Below are 18,814 nucleotides of genomic sequence, written 5' to 3'. Positions count from 1 at the left end.
GGTGCGACTGAGGACGTGATGTGCGCGGAGCGACTGAGGACGTGATGTGCGCGGAGCGACTGAGGACGTGATGTGCGCGGTGCGACTGAGGACGTGATGTGCGCGGAGCGACTGAGGGCGTGATGTGTGTGAAGCGACTGAGGGCGTGATGTGCGCGGAGCAAGTGAGGACGTGATGTGCACGGAGCGATTGAGGACGTGATGTGCGCGGTGCGACTGAGAACATGATGTGCGCGGATCGACTGAGGACGTGATGTGCGGGAAGCAGCGTATAAATGACGTCTCGTACCTGGAAACAGGACTGACACATGGTGATGGAGACGTCGGGCAGCAGGGAGCGGTAGTACTGCCACTTCAGGGGCTTCGGCCAACGCTTCACCATCACGTCCCGCCGGCTCATGGACCTCAGGACGGAGCGGTTCACGATCACAGGGACGAACTCGGAGCCGCCCTGCTACATTTGTAGGGAGAGAAGAACATCAGCCACATCTTCACTGCACAGACCCCAAATAATGTTCAGGAGTGACAATATCAAAGCTGGAGCGTCTCCCCCCAGACGCTGCGGACCCCAGATCTGCATATCTATGGTGCATTTTTAATGGGTTGAGCTAGAGGAGATTTAGAACATTTGGGGGCGATTTCTGGTCGCACTCCTTAGATAACATGTAACTCACCTCAAAACTTAGCTTTGCAGTGAACGGGTCGTCGTCCGGCGTCGTTTCATTCTCGTCTAGCCGTAGCGTCTGCGCGTCTATAGTTGCGGGTTAAGGCATTGGCAGATGCGCTGTCACTATATACAAGCGGCCCAGGACACTGCATATACCGCAGGAACCTCCCCTTAAAGGGCTTGTACACTAGTGTATTTTTATTTTACGAAGAGGCCCATGAAAGCTTTAAATTATAAAAAAAAAAAAAAATGTAATCACTGACCAGACCCCAATGTCCCCCACGGAGCCTACTGATTGGCTGCGACTGAGGATGTGATGTGCGTGGAGCAACTGAAGACGTGATGTGCGTGGAGCGAGTGAGGGCGTGATGTGCGTGGAGTGAGTGAGGGTGTGATGTGCGTGGAGCGAGTGAGGGCGTGATGTGCGTGGAGCGAGTGAGGGCGTGATGTGCGTGGAGCGAGTGAGGGCGTGATGTGCGTGGAGCGAGTGAGGGCGTGATGTGCGTGGAGCGAGTGAGGGCATGATGTGCGTGGAGCGAGTGAGGGCGTGATGTGCGTGGAGCGAGTGAGGGCGTGATGTGCGTGGAGCGAGTGAGGGCGTGATGTGCGTGGAGCGAGTGAGGGCGTGATGTGCGTGGAGCGAGTGAGGGCGTGATGTGCGTGGAGCGAGTGAGGGCGTGATGTGCGTGGAGCGAGTGAGGGCGTGATGTGCGCGGAGCGAGTGAGGGCGTGATGTGCGCGGAGCGACTGAAGGCGTGATGTGCGCGGAGCGACTGAGGGCGTGATGTGCGTGGAGCGAGTGAGGGCGTGATGTGCGCGGAGCGAGTGAGGGTGTGATGTGCGCGGAGCGACTGAGGGCGTGATGTGCGCGGAGCGACTGAGGGCGTGATGTGCGTGGAGCGAGTGAGGGCGTGATGTGCGTGGAGCGAGTGAGGGCGTGATGTGCGTGGAGCGAGTGAGGGCGTGATGTGCGTGGAGCGAGTGAGGGCGTGATGTGCGTGGAGCGAGTGAGGGCGTGATGTGCGCGGAGCGAGTGAGGGCGTGATGTGCGCGGAGCGACTGAAGGCGTGATGTGCGCTGACCGACTGAGGGCGTGATGTGCGTGGAGCGAGTGAGGGCGTGATGTGCGCGGAGCGACTGAGGGCGTGATGTGCGCGGAGCGACTGAGGACGTGATGTGCGCGGAGCGACTGAGGACGTGATGTGCGCGGAGCGACTGAGGACGTGATGTGCGCGGAGCGACTGAGGACGTGATGTGCGCGGAGCGACTGAGGACGTGATGTGCGCGGAGCGACTGAGGACGTGATGTGCGCGGAGTGACTGAGGACGTGATGTGCATAGAGCAACTGAAGACGTGATGTCCGTGGAGCGAATGAGGGCGTGATGTGCACGGAACAACTGAAGACGTGATGTGCGTGGAGATAGTGAGGGTGTGATGTGCGCAGAGCGAGTGAGGGCGTGATGTGCACGGAGCGACTGAAGACGTGATGTGCGCGGAGCGACTGAAGGCGTGATGTGCGCGGAGCGACTGAGGGCGTGATGTGCGCGGAGCGACTGAGGGCGTGATGTGCGCGGATCGACTGAGGGCGTGATGTGCGCGGTGCGACAGAGGAAGTGATGTGTGCGGAGCGACTGAAGACGTGATGTGTGCAGAGCGAGTGAGGGTGTGATGGGTGCGGAGCGAGTGAGGGCGTGATGTGAGTGGAGCGAATGAGGAAGTGATGTGCGTGGAGCGAGTAAGGGCGTGATGTGCGTGGAGTGAGTGAGGGCGTGATCACTGACCAGACCCCCCAGCCGCTCCCCCGCCACCAATGTCCCCCACGGAGCCTACTGATTGGCTGCTGTGATCTCCTGCAGAAAAAGGAAGCGATGAGACTGTTGGGGTACACGGGCAGGGGGTCTGGTCAGTGACAATAAGTGGGTGGGCACAGAAGCACAAATCTAACCCGAGGCGGCTTCTCTTGCGGTTTTGGCCTTCTTTATACACCTCCTGGTCTATACGTGCAGCGAGGGAACGACTTTTTCTCATATCAGCACAATAGAGGATTTTCTGTCATTTTCTACAATTTTACACCACAAAGTAAAACCCATGAATACTGCTGTGTGCACAGCGCCTGAGGATACCGGCCGAGGACAGCTCCTGCCACCTGTCCTTACTGGCGTTACTCCTGGGGGCCTCCAGGTCGATGAGCGACATGGCCTCTTCATCCGGGATCTCCTCTTCTAGGTAAAACTCTACCAGAGGCAGCACTTCTGCAACCAGAGAAAAAAGCTGCGATCATAACAATGGAGACAGAACCTGCAGATCATTAATCACATTTATCAGGGTAAAACAGGATGGATAAAGCTTGAATATGTCCATTACAGTCAGACTTAGTGGCTAAACCTCAAATCGGCTTCTTAGGTGAAAGGTAATCCTGCGAAACTGGAGTGTGTTTATGGGGGATGAGCGCTGCACAGGAGACAGGAGCGTATACCCGCTGAGGAGTGTGATTATGGGGGATGAGCGCAGCAGAGGAGACAAGAGCGTATACCCGCTGAGGAGTGTGATTATGGGGGATGAGCGCTGCACACGAGACAGGAGCGTATACCCGCTGAGGAGTGTGATTATGTGGGATGAGCGCAGCAGAGGAGAGAAGAGCGTATACCCGCTGAGGAGTGTGATTATGGGGGATGAGCGCAGCAGAGGAGACAAGAGCGTATACCCGCTGAGGAGTGTGTTTATGGGGGATGAGCGCTGCACAGGAGACAGGAGCGTATACCCGCTGAGGAGTGTGATTATGGGGGATGAGCGCAGCAGAGGAGACAAGAGCGTATTCCCGCTGAGGAGTGTGATTATGGGGGATGAGCGCTGCACAGGAGACAAGAGCGTATACCCGCTGAGGAGTGTGATTATAGGGGATGAGCGCAGCAGAGGAGACAAGAGCGTATACCCGCTGAGGAGTGTGATTATGGGGGATGAGCGCTGCACAGGAGACAAGAGCGTATACCCGCTGAGGAGTGTGATTATGGGGGATGAGCGCAGCAGAGGAGACAAGAGCGTATACCCGCTGAGGAGTGTGATTATGGGGGATGAGCGCTGCACACGAGACAGGAGCGTATACCCGCTGAGGAGTGTGATTATGTGGGATGAGCGCAGCAGAGGAGAGAAGAGCGTATACCCGCTGAGGAGTGTGATTATGGGGGATGAGCGCAGCAGAGGAGACAAGAGCGTATACCCGCTGAGGAGTGTGTTTATGGGGGATGAGCGCTGCACAGGAGACAGGAGCGTATACCCGCTGAGGAGTGTGATTATGGGGGATGAGCGCAGCAGAGGAGACAAGAGCGTATTCCCGCTGAGGAGTGTGATTATGGGGGATGAGCGCTGCACAGGAGACAAGAGCGTATACCCGCTGAGGAGTGTGATTATAGGGGATGAGCGCAGCAGAGGAGACAAGAGCGTATACCCGCTGAGGAGTGTGATTATGGGGGATGAGCGCTGCACAGGAGACAAGAGCGTATACCCGCTGAGGAGTGTGATTATGGGGAATGAGCGCTGCACAGGAGACAGGATCGTATACCCGATGATGAGTGTGATTATGGGGGATGAGCGCTGCACAGGAGACAGGAGCGTATACCCGATGATGAGTGTGATTATGGGGGATGGGTGCTGCACAGGAGACAAGAGCGTATACCCGCTGTGGAGTGTGATTATGGCGGATGAGCGCTGCACAGGAGACAGGAGCGTATACCCGATGATGAGTGTGCTTATGGGTGATGAGCGCTGCACAGGAGACAGGAGCGTATACCCGATGATGAGTGTGATTATGGGGGATGAGTGCAGCAAAGGAGACAGGAGTGTATACCCGCAGAGGAGTGTGATTATGGGGGATGAGCGCTGCACAGGAGACAGGAGCGTATATGATGAGTGTGATTATGGGGGATGAGCGCAGCAGAGGAGACAGGATCGTATACCTGCTGAGGAGTGTGATTATGGGGGATGAGTGCAGCAAAGGAGACAGGATTGTATACCAGCTGAGGAGTGTGATTATGGGGGATGAGCGCTGCACAGGAGACAGGAGCGTATACCCCCTGATGAGTGTGATTATGGGGGATGAGCGCTGCAGAGGAGACAGGAGCGTATACCCGCTGAGGAGTGTGATTATGGGGGATGAGCGCTGCAGAGGAGACAGGAGCGTATACCCCCTGATGAGTGTGATTATGGGGGATGAGCGCTGCAGAGGAGACAGGAGCGTATACCCGCTGAGGAGTGTGATTATGGGGGATGAGCGCTGCACAGGAGACAGGAGCGTATACCCGATGATGAGTGTGCTTATGGGTGATGAGCGCTGCACAGGAGACAGGAGCGTATACCCGATGATGAGTGTGATTATGGGGGATGAGTGCAGCAAAGGAGACAGGAGTGTATACCCGCAGAGGAGTGTGATTATGGGGGATGAGCGCTGCACAGGAGACAGGAGCGTATATGATGAGTGTGATTATGGGGGATGAGCGCAGCAGAGGAGACAGGATCGTATACCTGCTGAGGAGTGTGATTATGGGGGATGAGCGCTGCAGAGGAGACAGGAGCGTATACCCGCTGAGGAGTGTGATTATGGGGGATGAGCGCTGCAGAGGAGACAGGAGCGTATACCCCCTGATGAGTGTGATTATGGGGGATGAGCGCTGCAGAGGAGACAGGAGCGTATACCCGCTGAGGAGTGTGATTATGGGGGATGAGCGCTGCAGAGGAGACAGGAGCGTATACCCCCTGATGAGTGTGATTATGGGGGATGAGCGCTGCAGAGGAGACAGGAGCGTATACCCGCTGAGGAGTGTGATTATGGGGGATGAGCGCTGCACAGGAGACAGGAGTGTATACCCGCTGATGAGTGTGATTATGGGGGATGAGCGCTGCAGAGGAGACAGGAGCGTATACCCGCTGAGGAGTGTGATTATGGGGGATGAGCGCTGCAGAGGAGACAGGAGCATATACCCCCTGATGAGTGTGATTATGGGGGATGAGCCCAGCAGAGGAGACAGGAGCGTATACCCGCTGATCAGAGTGATATTGGGGGATGAGCGCTGCAGAGGAGACAGGACCATATACCCGCTAACGAGTGTGATTAAGGGAGATGAGCACTGGTGGGTGTGAATATGGAGGATGAGTGCTGCAGAGGAAACAGGACCGTATACCTGCTGCTGAATGTGATTATGGAGGATGAGCTCTGCAGAGGAGACAGGACCGTATACACACTGCTGAATGTGATAATGGGGGATGAGCGCAGCAGAGGAGACAGGAGCGTATACCTGCTGATGAGTGTAATTATGGGGGGATGAGCGCAGCAGAGGAGACAGGACCGTATACCTGTTGCTGAGTGTAATTATGGGGGATGAGCGCAGCAGAGGAGACAGGAGCATATACCTGCTGCTGGGTGTGAATAAGGGGAATGAGCACTGCTGAAAGTGATTATGGGGGATGAGCTCTGCAGAGGAGACAGGACAGTATACCTGCTACTGGGTGTGATTATGGGGGATGAGCGCTGCAGAGGAGACAGGACAGTATACCTGCTACTGGGTGTGATTATGGGGGATGAGCGCTGCAGAGGAGACAGGACCGTATACCTGCTGCTGAGTGTGAATATGGAGGATGATCGCTGCAAAGGAGACAGGACCGTATACACACTGCTGAATGTGATTATGGGGGATGAGTGCTGCAGAGGAGACAGGAACATATACCCGCTGATGAGTGTAATTATGGGGGATGAGCGCAGCAGAGGAGACAGGAGCATATACCTGCTGCTGAGTGTAATTATGGGGGGATGAGCGCAGCAGAGGAGACAGGACCGTATACCCCCTGATGAGTCTGATTATGGGGGATGAGCGCAGCAGAGGAGACAGAAGCGTATACCTGCTGCTGAGTGTAATTATGGGGGGATGAGCACTGCAGAGGATACAGGAGCGTATACCCGCTGAGGAGTGTGATTATGGGGGATGAGACCTGCAGAGGAGACAGGAGCGTATACCCGCTGAGGAGTGTGATTATGGGGGATGAGCGCTGCAGAGGAGACAGGAGCATATACACACTGCTGAATGTGATTATGGGGGATGAGCGCGGCAGAGGAGACAGGACCATATACACACTGCTGAATGTGATTATGGGGGATGAGCGCTGCAGTGGAGACAGGACCATATACACACTGCTGAATGTGATCATGGGGGATGAGCGTTGCAGAGGAGACAGGACGGTATACCTGCTGCTGGGTGTGATTATGGGGGATGAGTGCTGCAGAGGAGACAGGACGGTATACACAATGCTGAATGTGATTATGGGGGATGAGCGCTGCAGAGGAGACAGGAACATATACCTGCTGATGAGTGTGATTATGGGGGATGAGCGTGGCAGAGGAGACAGGAACATATACCCGCTGATGAGTGTGAAGACGAGGGACGAGTGCTGCAGAGGGGGAGACAGGAACATATACCTCCTGCCGGGTGTGAAGACGAGGGACGAGCGCTGCAGAATCATAGAATCATAGAATCGTAGAGTTGGAAGGGACCTCCTGGGCCATCTGGTCCAACCCCCTGCTCAAAGCAGGATTCGCTAAATCATCCCAGTTAGATGTCTGTCCAGCCTCTGTTTGAAGACTTCCATTGAAGGAGAACTCACCACTTCTCGTGGCAGCCTGTTCCACTCATTGATCACTCTAACTGTCAAAAAGTTTTTTCTAATATCTAATCTGTGTCTCCTCCCATTCAGTTTCATCCCATTGCTTCTAGTCTTTCCTTGTGCAAATGAGAATAAAGTTGATCCTTCTACAATGTGACAGCCCTTTAGATATTTGTAGACAGCTATTAAGTCTCCTCTCAGTCTTCTCTTTTGCAAACTAAACATTCCCAAATCCTGCAACCTTTCCTCATAAGACAGGGTTTGCAGACCGGTCACCATTCTGGTCGCTCTTTTCTGAACTTGCTCCAGTTTGTTGATGTCTTTTTTAAAATGTGGTGCCCAAAATTGGACACAATATTCCAGATGAGGTCTGACCAAAGAGGAGTAGAGGGAAATAATTACTTCACGTGATCTAGACTGTATGCTTCTGTTAATACATCCTAGAATTGCATTTGCCTTTTTTGCTGCTGCATCACACTGTTGACTCATATTCAGTCTGTGATCTATTAGTATACCCAAGTCTTTTTCACATGTGCTGTCACTTAGCCCTATTCCTCCCATTCTATATATGCTTTTTTCATTTTTATTGCCCAGATGTAGTACTTTGCATTTCTCCCTGTTAAAAACCATTCTGTTAGTTGCTGCCCACTTCTCCAGTTTATTTAAATCTTTTTGAATCCTCTCTCTCTCTTCTCTAGTATTAGCTATCCCTCCTAGCTTTGTGTCATCAGCAAATTTAATCAGTTTACCCTCAATTCCTTCATCTAAATCGTTGATAAAGATGTTGAACAATACAGGGCCCAGGACAGAGCCCTGTGGTACCCCACTTGAGACATTCTTCCAACTGGATGTGCAGCCATTTACGACCACTCTTTGGGTCCGATCACTAAGCCAGTTATGAATACACCTAACAGTTGCCTTGTCCATTCCATACTTAGTCATTTTTTCAATAAGGATTGTATGAGAGACTTTGTCAAATGCTTTGCTGAAGTCAAGATATACTATATCTACAGCATTTCCTTGATCCACCCAATCAGTAATACCATCATAGAAGGAAATTAAATTAGTCTGACATGACTTATTAGTTACAAACCCATGCTGACTCTGTTTAATCACTTCATTCTTATCCAGGTATTGACATACATGTTGTTTAATAATTTGTTCAAAGATCTTTCCTGGTATAGAAGTCAGACTCACCGGCCTATAGTTGCCTGGGTCCGCCTTCTTCCCCTTTTTGAAGATAGGAACAACATTTGCTCTTCTCCAGTCTTCTGGGACTTCTCCTGTTCTCCAAGAATTTTCAAAGATTATGGAGAGGGGTTCAAAAATTTCTTCTGCTATCTCCTTCAGTACTCTGGGGTGTAATTCATCTGGACCTGGAGACTTGAATACATTTAGGTTAGCTAAGTGTTTCCTCACTATCTTTCTGTTTATAGATATCCTGGATTCTTCTATTCCCTTAATAGGACAGTGAATAACAGTTGATGTTACATTTCCTTTCTGAGAGAAAACAGATGCAAAATAGGAATTTAAAAGTTCAGCCTTCTCAACATCCTGTCTTACCATTTCATCATTTTCATCCTGTAAAAATCCTATAGCATCTTTGACTTTTCTTTTACTTTTGACATATCCCCAAAATCCTTTATTATTGCTTTTGACATCTCTTGCAAGCCTCAATTCATTTTCAGCTTTAGATAATCTGATTTGTGCCTTGCAGGTTCTGCAGACAGCATTATATTCTTCTTTAGATATGCCTCCTTCTTTCCATTTTATAAACATTTTTTGCTTCCTTTTTAGCATGTGCTTAAGTTCTGTGTTCATCCATCCTGGTTTCCTTAAATGCTTCCTATTCTTCCCTCTTTTCAGAATTGTTAACAACTGTGCTTTGAGAATTTCAGTTTTCAAGATTTCCCATCCTTCCTGGACATTTTTGTCTTTAAGGATATCCAGCCATTGGATCCCTCCAATTCTCTTTCTGAATCCCTTAAAATCTGCCTTTCTGAAATCTAACCTTGACGTCTGAGTCTTCACAGGTCTTCCGCCTCTAGTTATCCAAAATTCTAAAATAGCATGGTCGCTACCTCCTAGGGTCCCAGCCACTTTTACCTCCTCAACCATTTCCTCCCTGTTTATAAGGATTAGATCCAAGGTAGCAGTTCCCCTTGTTTTCTCCTTTACCTTTTGGAAGATAAAGTTGTCAGCAAGAGAGGATAAGAATTTCCTTGACCTGTTAGTTTTGCCTGAGATTCCCAACAAATGTCTGGATAGTTGAAATCTCCCATGACAACTATGTCATATTTTTTGGAGAACTTGGCCATTTGATGCATAAAGAGTTCATCCATATCTTCAGCTTGCACAGGCGGCCTGTAGTAAATGCCTACAATGGTGTCCTTTCCATTGTTCTGTCCTTGTATTCTTACCCAAACAGTTTCCACAGAACTCCCAGTCTCTGAAGCTTCAATCTCTGTGCAGATATACACATTTCTAACATACAATGCGACACCCCCTCCTCGTTTATCAAGTCTGTTTCTTGCAAATAAGTTGTATCCTTCTAGCCTTGTATTCCAATCATGTGTATTGTCCCACCAAGTTTCAGTGATTCCAATGATATCATATTTCTTTTCCTGTGTTAGTAGTTCCAATTCTCCTTGTTTGTTGCCCATGCTTTGTGCATTAGTATAGAAACATTTTAGTTTGTGATTGGTTTCTCTTTCTCCAATATTTTTTTTAATTAGATTCTTTCGTCTTTGTTCTTCCTTTCCACTTCTAATAGCAGAGTTCTCAGTAGCATGTGTCAGGTGTATGGCTTTTTCTGGTCTTTTGCTTCCCTTCCCATGTTGTTCTAGTTTAAAGCTCTCCTTACAAGTGTAGCAAGGCGACTTCCAAATACCTGCTTTCCAGTCTTCGTAAGGTGCACCCCATCTCTAGCAAGTAGTCCATCGTATAAGTAGTTCACTCCGTGATCCAGAAATCCAAATCGTTGCTGACGGCACCATCGACGTAGCCAGTTGTTCACCTGCAGAATCTTATTCCACCTCCTTGTTCCATGGCCATCCACTGGGAGGATGGAAGAGAAGACCACCTGCGCTCCCAGTTCTTTCACTTTCTTGCCTAAGTCTTCAAAGTCTCTGCAGATGGTTTCCAGGTCGTTTCTTGCGGTGTCATTTGTCCCCACATGTAGTAGCAGGAATGGGTAGTCATCTGTAGGTCTGAAGAGTCCTGATATCCTGTCAGACACATCTTTAATTTTTGCACCTGGAAGACAGCACATTTCTCTTGAAGTTATATCCGGTCTGCAGATAGCGGCCTCTGTTCCTCTCAGCAGGGAATCCCCCATGACCACCACTCTCCGTTTCTTCTTCACAACATTTTTCTTTCTCCATCCAGGAGGACTCTGAGGGCGTACAAGGTTGCTGCTTGTTGGCAAAGTCTTATCCTGATGTATTTCTTCATTGTTTTCCTGCGTGAGAGCCTGGTACTGGTTTCTGAGCAGTATGGGTGCTGACTGCCTCCTGATCCTCCTGCTTCTCTGGGTCACATGTCTCCATTCCTCTGTTTCTTCAGGTGCACTTCGAATTTCTTCTCTTTCTGTAACATGAAGAGATAATTCTGCTCTGTCCAAGAACTCTTCACCTTCCTTAATGATCTTCAACGTAGCTAACCTCTCTTCGAGATTTTGCAACTTTTCCTCCAACAGGGTCACAAGCTTGCATTTGTGGCATGTGAAGTTTGGATTTTCCACTGGTAAATCTGTGAACATGTAGCAAGAAATGCAGCTCACCAAATGGCTCCTGGCCTCTTCCATCTCGAGATTTCTTAAAAAGATGATGTCGGCGCGCGGTTTCTCCGATTTCCTCTTTTCAGCTGCAACGGCCAAAACCCAGTGATCGTTGAGCTCGCGGAGACTCTTCACTTATCCTAGAAGGCACTGGGAATATGCAAACGATCTCCTCAAGACTCTTCCCCTGGTTTCTCCGATTTCCTCTTTTCAGCTGCAACAGCCAAAACCCAGTGATCGTTGAGCTCGCGGAGACTCTTCACTTATCCCAGAAGGCACTGGGAATATGCAAACGATCTCCTCAAGACTCTTCCCCTGGTTTCTCCGATTTCCTCTTTTCAGCTGCAACGGCCAAAACCCAGTGATCGTTGAGCTCGCGGAGACTCTTCACTTATCCCAGAAGGCACTGGGAATATGCAAACGATCTCCTCAAGACTCTTCCCCTGGTTTCTCCGATTTCCTCTTTTCAGCTGCAACGGCCAAAACCCAGTGATCGTTGAGCTCGCAGAGACTCTTCACTTATCCCAGAAGGCACTGGGAATATGCAAACGATCTCCTCAAGACTCTTCCCCTGGTTTCTCCGATTTCCTCTTTTCAGCTGCAACGGCCAAAACCCAGTGATCGTTGAGCTCGCGGAGACTCTTCACTTATCCCAGAAGGCACTGGGAATATGCAAACGATCTCCTCAAGACTCTTCCCCTGGTTCAGAAGAGAGAGAAGACCTTAAAGCTCTGGGAAAAATTAATAGCACACCACATCAAAACCCTGTCATGGGCAGCCCATTCTCCAGACCTGAAACCCCATTGAAAACCTCTGGAATGTAATCAAGAGGAAGATGGATAGTCACAAGCCATCACACAAAGAACTGCTTACATTATTGTACCAGAAGCAGTGTGAAAGACTGGTGGAAAGCATGCCAAGATGCATGAAAACTTTTTAAAAATCATGGTTATTCCTCAAAATATTGATTTCTGTACTCTTCCTGAGTTAAAACATTAGTATTGTTATTTCTAAATAATTTGGAAATTTTTTTCTTTGCATTATTTGAGGTCTGAAAGCACTGGGTTTGTTTTTAAATTTTGACCATTTCTCCTTTTCAGAAAAAAAACCCACAAAATGTATTGCTTGGAAATTCGGAGACATGTTGTCAGAAGTTTACAGACTGAAAGAACAATTTACATTTTACTCAAAAATATAAAGAGAAAAATCAGACAAACTGAACATTTGGAAGTGGTCTCTTAATTTTTGCCAGAGCTGTATACTCGTATGCCTGCTGCTAACTGTGAAGATGAGGGATGAGAGCTGCAGACGGGGAGAAAGGATCGGATACCCATATACAGTGTCTTGCGAAAGCATTCGGCCCCCTGGAACTTTTCAACCTTTTCCCACATATCATGCTTCAAACATAAAGATACCAAATGTAAATTTTTGGTGAAGAATCAACAACAAGTGGGACACAATTGTGAAGCTGAATGGAATTTATTGGTTATTTTAAATTTTTGTGGAAATGCAAAAACTGAAAAGTGGGGAGTGCAATATTATTCAGCCCCTTTACCTTAATACTTTGTTGCGCCACCTTTTGCTGCGATTACAGCTGCAGACGCTTGGGGTTTGTCTCTATCAGTTTTGTACATTGAGAGACTGAAATTCTCGCCCATTCTTCCTTGGCAAACAGCTCGCGCTCAGTGAGGTTGGATGGAGATCGTTTGTGATCAGCAGTTTTCAGCTCTTTCCACAGATTCCCGATTGGATTCAGGTCTGGACTGTGACTTCACCATTCTAACACCTGGATACGTTTATTTGTGAACCTTTCCATTGTAGATTTTGCTTTATGTTTGGGATCAGTCTTGTTGGAAGACAAATCTCCGTCCCAGTCTGAGGTCTTTTGCAGACTCCAACAGGTTTTCTTCAAGAATGGTCCTGTATTTGGCTCCATCCATCTTCCCATCAATTTTAACCATCTTCCCTGTCCCTGCTGAAGAAAAGCAGCCCCAAACCATGATGCTGCCACCACCATGCTTGACAGGGGGGATGGTGTGTTCAGGGTGATAAGCTGTGTTGCCTTTACGCCAAACATATCGTTTGGCATTGTTGCCAAAAAGTTTGATTCTGGTTTCATCTGACCAGAGCACCTTCTTCCACATGTTTGGTGTGTCTCCCAGGTGGCTTGCTGCAAACTTTAAACAACACTTTTTATGGATATCTTTGAGAAATGGCTTTCTTCTTGCCACTCTTCCATAAAGGCCAGATTTCTGCAGTGTATGACTGATTGTTGTCCTATGGACAGACTGTCCCACCTCAGCTGTAGATCTCTGCAGTTCATCCAGAGTGATCATGGGCCTCTTGGCTGCATCTCTGATCAGTCTTCTCCTTGTTTGAGATGAAAGTTTAGAGGGACAGCCAGGTCTTGGTAGATTTGCAGCGGTATGATACTCCTTCCATTTCAATATGATCGCTTGCACAGTGCTCCTTGGGATGTTTAAAGTTTTGGAAATCATTTTGTATCCAAATCCGGCTTTAAACTTCTCCACAACAGTATCACGGACCTGCCTGTTGTGTTCCTTGGTCTTCATGATGCTCTCTGTGCTTCAAACAGAACCCTGAGACTATCACAGAGCAGGTGCATTTATACGGAGACTTGATTACACACAGGTGGATTATATTTATCATCATTAGTCATTTAGGACAACATTGGATCATTCAGAGATCCACAATGAACTTCTGGAGTGAGTTTGCTGCACTGAAAGTAATGGGGCCGAATAATATTGCACGCCCCACTTTTCAGTTTTTGAATTTCCACAAAAATTTAAAATAACCAATAAATTCCAGGGGGCCGAATACTTTCGCAAGGCACTGTGCCTGCTGCAGAGTGTGAGTATGAGGGATGAGCACTGCAGAGAAGACGGGACCATATACCTGTATACTTTCCTGACGAGAATTACTACAGAACCAGAACTGGACTGAGCACAATGGGTCCTGGGCGAGGAGTTTGGGTCTCTGCATACACAGAGGTTAGTCTGGAGTCTCTGCCTGGTGAGATCCTATGGCAGCCCAACTATATATAGCTCTAAATGACAGACGTATCACTTAACCCACTGCTAAACCCTGATGTGCGGATTAGAGAAGGATTAACCCACTGTCCTGTAATTAATGCTGTGCGGACGATTCAATGAGCCATTTAATATGCTGCAATCCTTCCTCCTGTGCCTCGTAAAATATCATAGGGGACAAGGGGAATAAAATGGACTCTTGGTGTAAGAAAGGATTTCACAAGAATACCAGGGCTTACAAGCCACATTAGAGAGCTGGACCATACTCTATCCTTCCGCACCTCTCACCTGATCCTCCTCTACCGACAATCGTAAAGTTGCTTGATGAAACTCTGTTTACAGCCACCACTAGGGGGAGCTCCCTGTATACAGATACATGATAAGATCCTGTCTGTAGCCACCACTAGGGGGAGCTCCCTGTATACAAAAATACATAAGATCCTGTCTGCAGTCACCACTAGGGGGAGCTCCCTGTATACAAAAATACATGATAAGATCCTGTCTGCAGTCCCCACTAGGGGGACCTCCCTGTATACAGAGATAAATGATAAGATCCTGTCTGCAGCCTCCACTAGGGGGAGCTCCCTGTATACAAAAATACATAAGATCCTTTCTGCAGTCACCACTAGGGGGAGCTCCCTGTATACAGATACATGATAAGATCCTGTCTGCAGCCACCTCTAGGGGAGCTCCCTGTATACAGAGATACATGATAAGATCCTGTCTGCAGTCGCCACTAGGGGGAGCTCCCTGTATACAGAGACACATGATAAGATCCTGTCTGCAGTCACCACTAGGGGGAGCTCCCTGTATACAGGAATACATGATCAGCATTGCAATCCCCCTAGTGGAGACTTTTGGGGGTGGTAAGTGGGCATGACGTTTGCAGAATGACTGATTTCTCATGAAGGAGTACCGGGGTTTGCGTCGTGCTTATCTGCTGGAGACATTAGATTGTGAGCTTCTCCGCTGCGATCGTTCTGCTGCTGATGTATAAACAGCAGATGGCGGCTGCAGAACAAAAATCAGGATCTGCGCGGCTCCGCTCTGTTATGACACTTTCTATATATTAGTAACGATTACAAGATGTCGTTTATAGGACGGGATATTCCGTGTGTGTAGCGTCTCCTCCATATGGATGTCGTTTTCTCGGCATATTTGCTGTTACATTTGTATACGTCTTGTGGGGGCCATCGTGTGGAAACAGACAAGGACACGACGACGGCCGGATATTAGGGGGGAAGGAACAATAATTTGTGAGGTTTCCTTATAGATCAGGAACATTAACGAACAAGAAAGCAACATGGAAACAGCTGCCACCCAGACTGCGAGTATACATGTATACACCTCCCCGGAGCCCATCAGCACTCTGAGCAGTGATATATACATCCACTATATGGACGAAAAAGTATGTGCCCCCTCCACATCCCCCTCCAGGAGATTTTCTGGCCTTTCATAAACATTAATATGGAGTCCCTCCTCTGCTGATATAACGGTTTCGCTCTTCTGGGAAGATTTTCTACAAGACATTGGAGGCGTCTGTGGGACTCTTCATCCAGAAGATCATTTGAGGGTCAGACCCTGATGTTAGGGGGGAGGCTGAGCTCACAATCTCCATTATAGGAGGGGGCTGAGGTCCGGGCTCTGTGCAACCGCTCATGTTCTCCCCCCATGTCTGTATGAAGCTTGTGTACTGGGCGCAGTCATGGGGAAAAGAGAAGTATCTTCCCAGAAATGTGCCCTCAAAGCTGAAGCTAGAGTTGTCCACAATGTCTAGTGCTGAAGATGAAGATTTCCCATCACTGGAGCTAGGGTCCGAGGCCGCCCCCTGATAACAGCCCATAGCCATTATCCGCCTCCACCATCTGCACAGGAGGCACAATGCAGTCAGGGGGTAAGGTCCTCCTGGAATCACCAAACCCAGACTCCTCCATCAGACGCAGATAGAGAAGAGATACTATACTGGAGTATCTGAAGAAGAACCTCATGACCAAATAACATGGGTTTACGTTTCTGTCAGACTAATCTGATAAGCAAGGGAATGCAGTGGACGTGGTGTACATGGACTTTTCAAAAGCTTTTGATACGGTGCCACACAAAAGGTTGATGCATAAAATGAGAAAAATGAGGATAGGGGAGAATATGGTTAAGAGCTGGCTCAGGGATAGGAAACAAAGGGTGGCTATTAATAGATCACACTCGGACTGGATCACGGTTAGCAGTGGGGTACAACAGGGGTCAGTATTGGGCCCGCTTCTTTTTAACATATTTATTAATGACCTTGTAGGGGGCATAGAGAGTAGAATTTCAATATTTGCAGATGACACTAAACTCTGCAGGGTAATCAATACAGAGGAGGACAGTTTTATATTACAGGAGGATTTATGTAAACTAGAAGCTTGGGCTGATAAATGGCAAATGAGCTTTAATGGGGATAAATGTAAGGTCATGCACTTGGGTAGAACGAACAAGATGTATAATTATGTGCTTAATTGTAAAACACTGGGCAAAACAGTCACTGAAAAAGACCTGGGTGTATGGGTGGACGACAAACTCACATTTAGCGGCAGATGCTGCAAAGGCAAATAAAATAATGGGATGCATTAAGAGAGGCATAGATGCTCATGAGGAGAACATAATTTTACCTCTATATAAGTCACTAGTGCGACCACACTTAGAATACTGTGTACAGTTCTGGTCTCCGGTGTATAAGAAAGACATAGCTGAAGTGGAGCGGGTGCAGAGAAGAGCGACCAAGGTTATTAGGGAACTGGGGGGTCTGCAATACCAAGACAGGTTATTACACTTGGGGTTATTTAGTTTGGAAAATCGAAGGCTTAGGGGTGATCTTATTACAATGTATAAATATATGCGGGGACAATACCAAGACCTTTCTAATGATCTTTTTATTCTTAGATCTGTGACGGGGACAAGGGGGCATCCTCTACGTCTGGAGGAAAGAAGGTTTAAGCATACAGATTCTTTACTGTAAGAGCAGTGAGACTATGGAACTCTCTGCCGTATGATGCTGTAATGAGTGATTCCCTACTAAAATTTAAGAAGGGACTGGATGCCTTTCTTGAAAAGTATAATATTACAGGGTATATACACTAGTGTCCTTAATATTGCGCTGATCCAGGGAGCTAGTCTGATTGCCGTATGTGGAGTCGGGAAGGAATTTTTTTCCCCAATGTGAAGCTTACTGTTTGCCACATGGGTTTTTTGCCTTCCTCTGGATCAACATGTTAGGGCAAGTTAGGATAGGATATGGGGTGAACTAGATGGACTTAAAGTCTTCCTTCAACCTTAATAAGTTTGTTACTATGTTACTAAGTGTGATCTGTCACTGCACAGAACACATTTCCTCCACAGTCCAGTGGTGGCGGCATTACACCACTCTATCCGACGCTCGGCATTGTGCTTGGTGATGTACGGCTGCATGCAGCTGCTTGGCCATAAAGCTCCCGGCGGGGGTGTAGTGTCTGTGCAGATACCAGAAGAGGTCTGGACTCTACAGTTATGGAGTCAGCAGAGCGGTGGGGACTTTTCTGCCCTCTGCTCCTGAGGGTACGTGCCCACGATCAGGAATTGCTGCGGTTTTTCAAAAACGCTGAGGCCAGATGTTACAGGATAGTGGATGGGATTTCCAGAAATCGTGTATGTGCACCTGAGAATCACCCGAGTCAACTGACATGTGGTGTGGGTTTACGGGACGCATCATGTCAATTTCTCTTGTGGAGACGACAGACTCTGCAACAGATATTGCAACAATAGAATGTACTGGATGCGGTAAATCAAAGGATTTACCTGCGTAATTAGAACGCAGCGAGCATACATACACTGCATGCAAGGCGCTGCTACTTCCCGATTGTGGGAATATACCCTCAGCACTAGGCCCCCCGCTCTGTAACGGGGTCCCCATTTCATGGCTGCGGTTCCTTCCACTTCTCAGTGATATCAGTCAGAGGTGATGGGGGAAGATTCAGGAGGAAGAAATGTCATGGACGGACTTGTGACCCTGGTAGCTCCTAGGACCGCGCTGGTATCAGGGAGCTCTGCACCACCAGCTGTTCTGACACATGGCAGTAAAAGCAGACGGCATAGTGGGGGGCTGGAGGTTATACCAAGGGAGGGGCAGGTGGTCCGGATATTACACACTCGGGGGGCAATGAGACTAAATGAAAAATCAGAAATCACTGATTACAAGGTGGGGAACGATACTTCTCGGGACATTGCGTACAGTGTCCCCCCCCCCGATGCCTGCAGTGACACAGACGCCATTGACCATCCCTCCCGTCCAGCACAACTCACCATAGGAGGATGCAGAGAAGACGAATTTCTGCCTGCAGTTGATGCACACGTTCCCTAGGTTGTTGAGAAAAGGATTGTTGGTTGAGCATCTGTAGCACATGGGGACGAGCTCCTGTGGGAAGAAGACGTGAGAAGTGAGCGAGTGTGGACACACCTGTCGTCGGAGGCAGAGCCCGGCCACACCTGTCGTCGGAGGCAGAGCCCGGCCACACCTGTCGTCGGAGGCAGAGCCCGGCCACACCTGTCGTCGGAGGCAGAGCCCGGCCACACCTGTCGGAGGAGGCAGAGCGCGGACATACCAGTCGGAGGAGGCAGAGCGCAGCCACACCTGTCGGAGGAGGCAGAGCGCGGCCACACCTGT

The 18,814-nt window shown here is 48.9% G+C and overlaps 1 protein-coding gene across 2 annotated transcripts in view; it reads right to left on the bottom strand.

The window, feature by feature from the left end:
* IFT122 (intraflagellar transport 122) overlaps positions 1 to 18,814 on the bottom strand; it is a 90,781-nt gene that overhangs the window by 1,587 nt on the left and 70,380 nt on the right. For both annotated transcript variants that reach the window (XM_073574958.1, XM_073574959.1), the window contains exons 25-28: positions 18,454 to 18,565; positions 2,790 to 2,918; positions 674 to 750; positions 289 to 453 (exon numbers count right to left, since the gene is read on the bottom strand). In XM_073574958.1, the coding sequence (XP_073431059.1) occupies positions 289 to 453; positions 674 to 750; positions 2,790 to 2,918; positions 18,454 to 18,565 (483 nt within the window). The remainder of the gene's footprint in view (positions 1 to 288; positions 454 to 673; positions 751 to 2,789; positions 2,919 to 18,453; positions 18,566 to 18,814) is intronic.

This window comes from Dendrobates tinctorius, unplaced genomic scaffold, assembly GCF_039654945.1.
Source record: "Dendrobates tinctorius isolate UK_male_01 unplaced genomic scaffold, ASM3965494v1 ptg000041l, whole genome shotgun sequence".
NCBI classification, from domain to species: Eukaryota; Metazoa; Chordata; class Amphibia; order Anura; family Dendrobatidae; genus Dendrobates; species Dendrobates tinctorius.
Note: the sequence above shows the minus strand (reverse complement) of the source record. Positions and strands in the feature narration are given on the sequence as shown.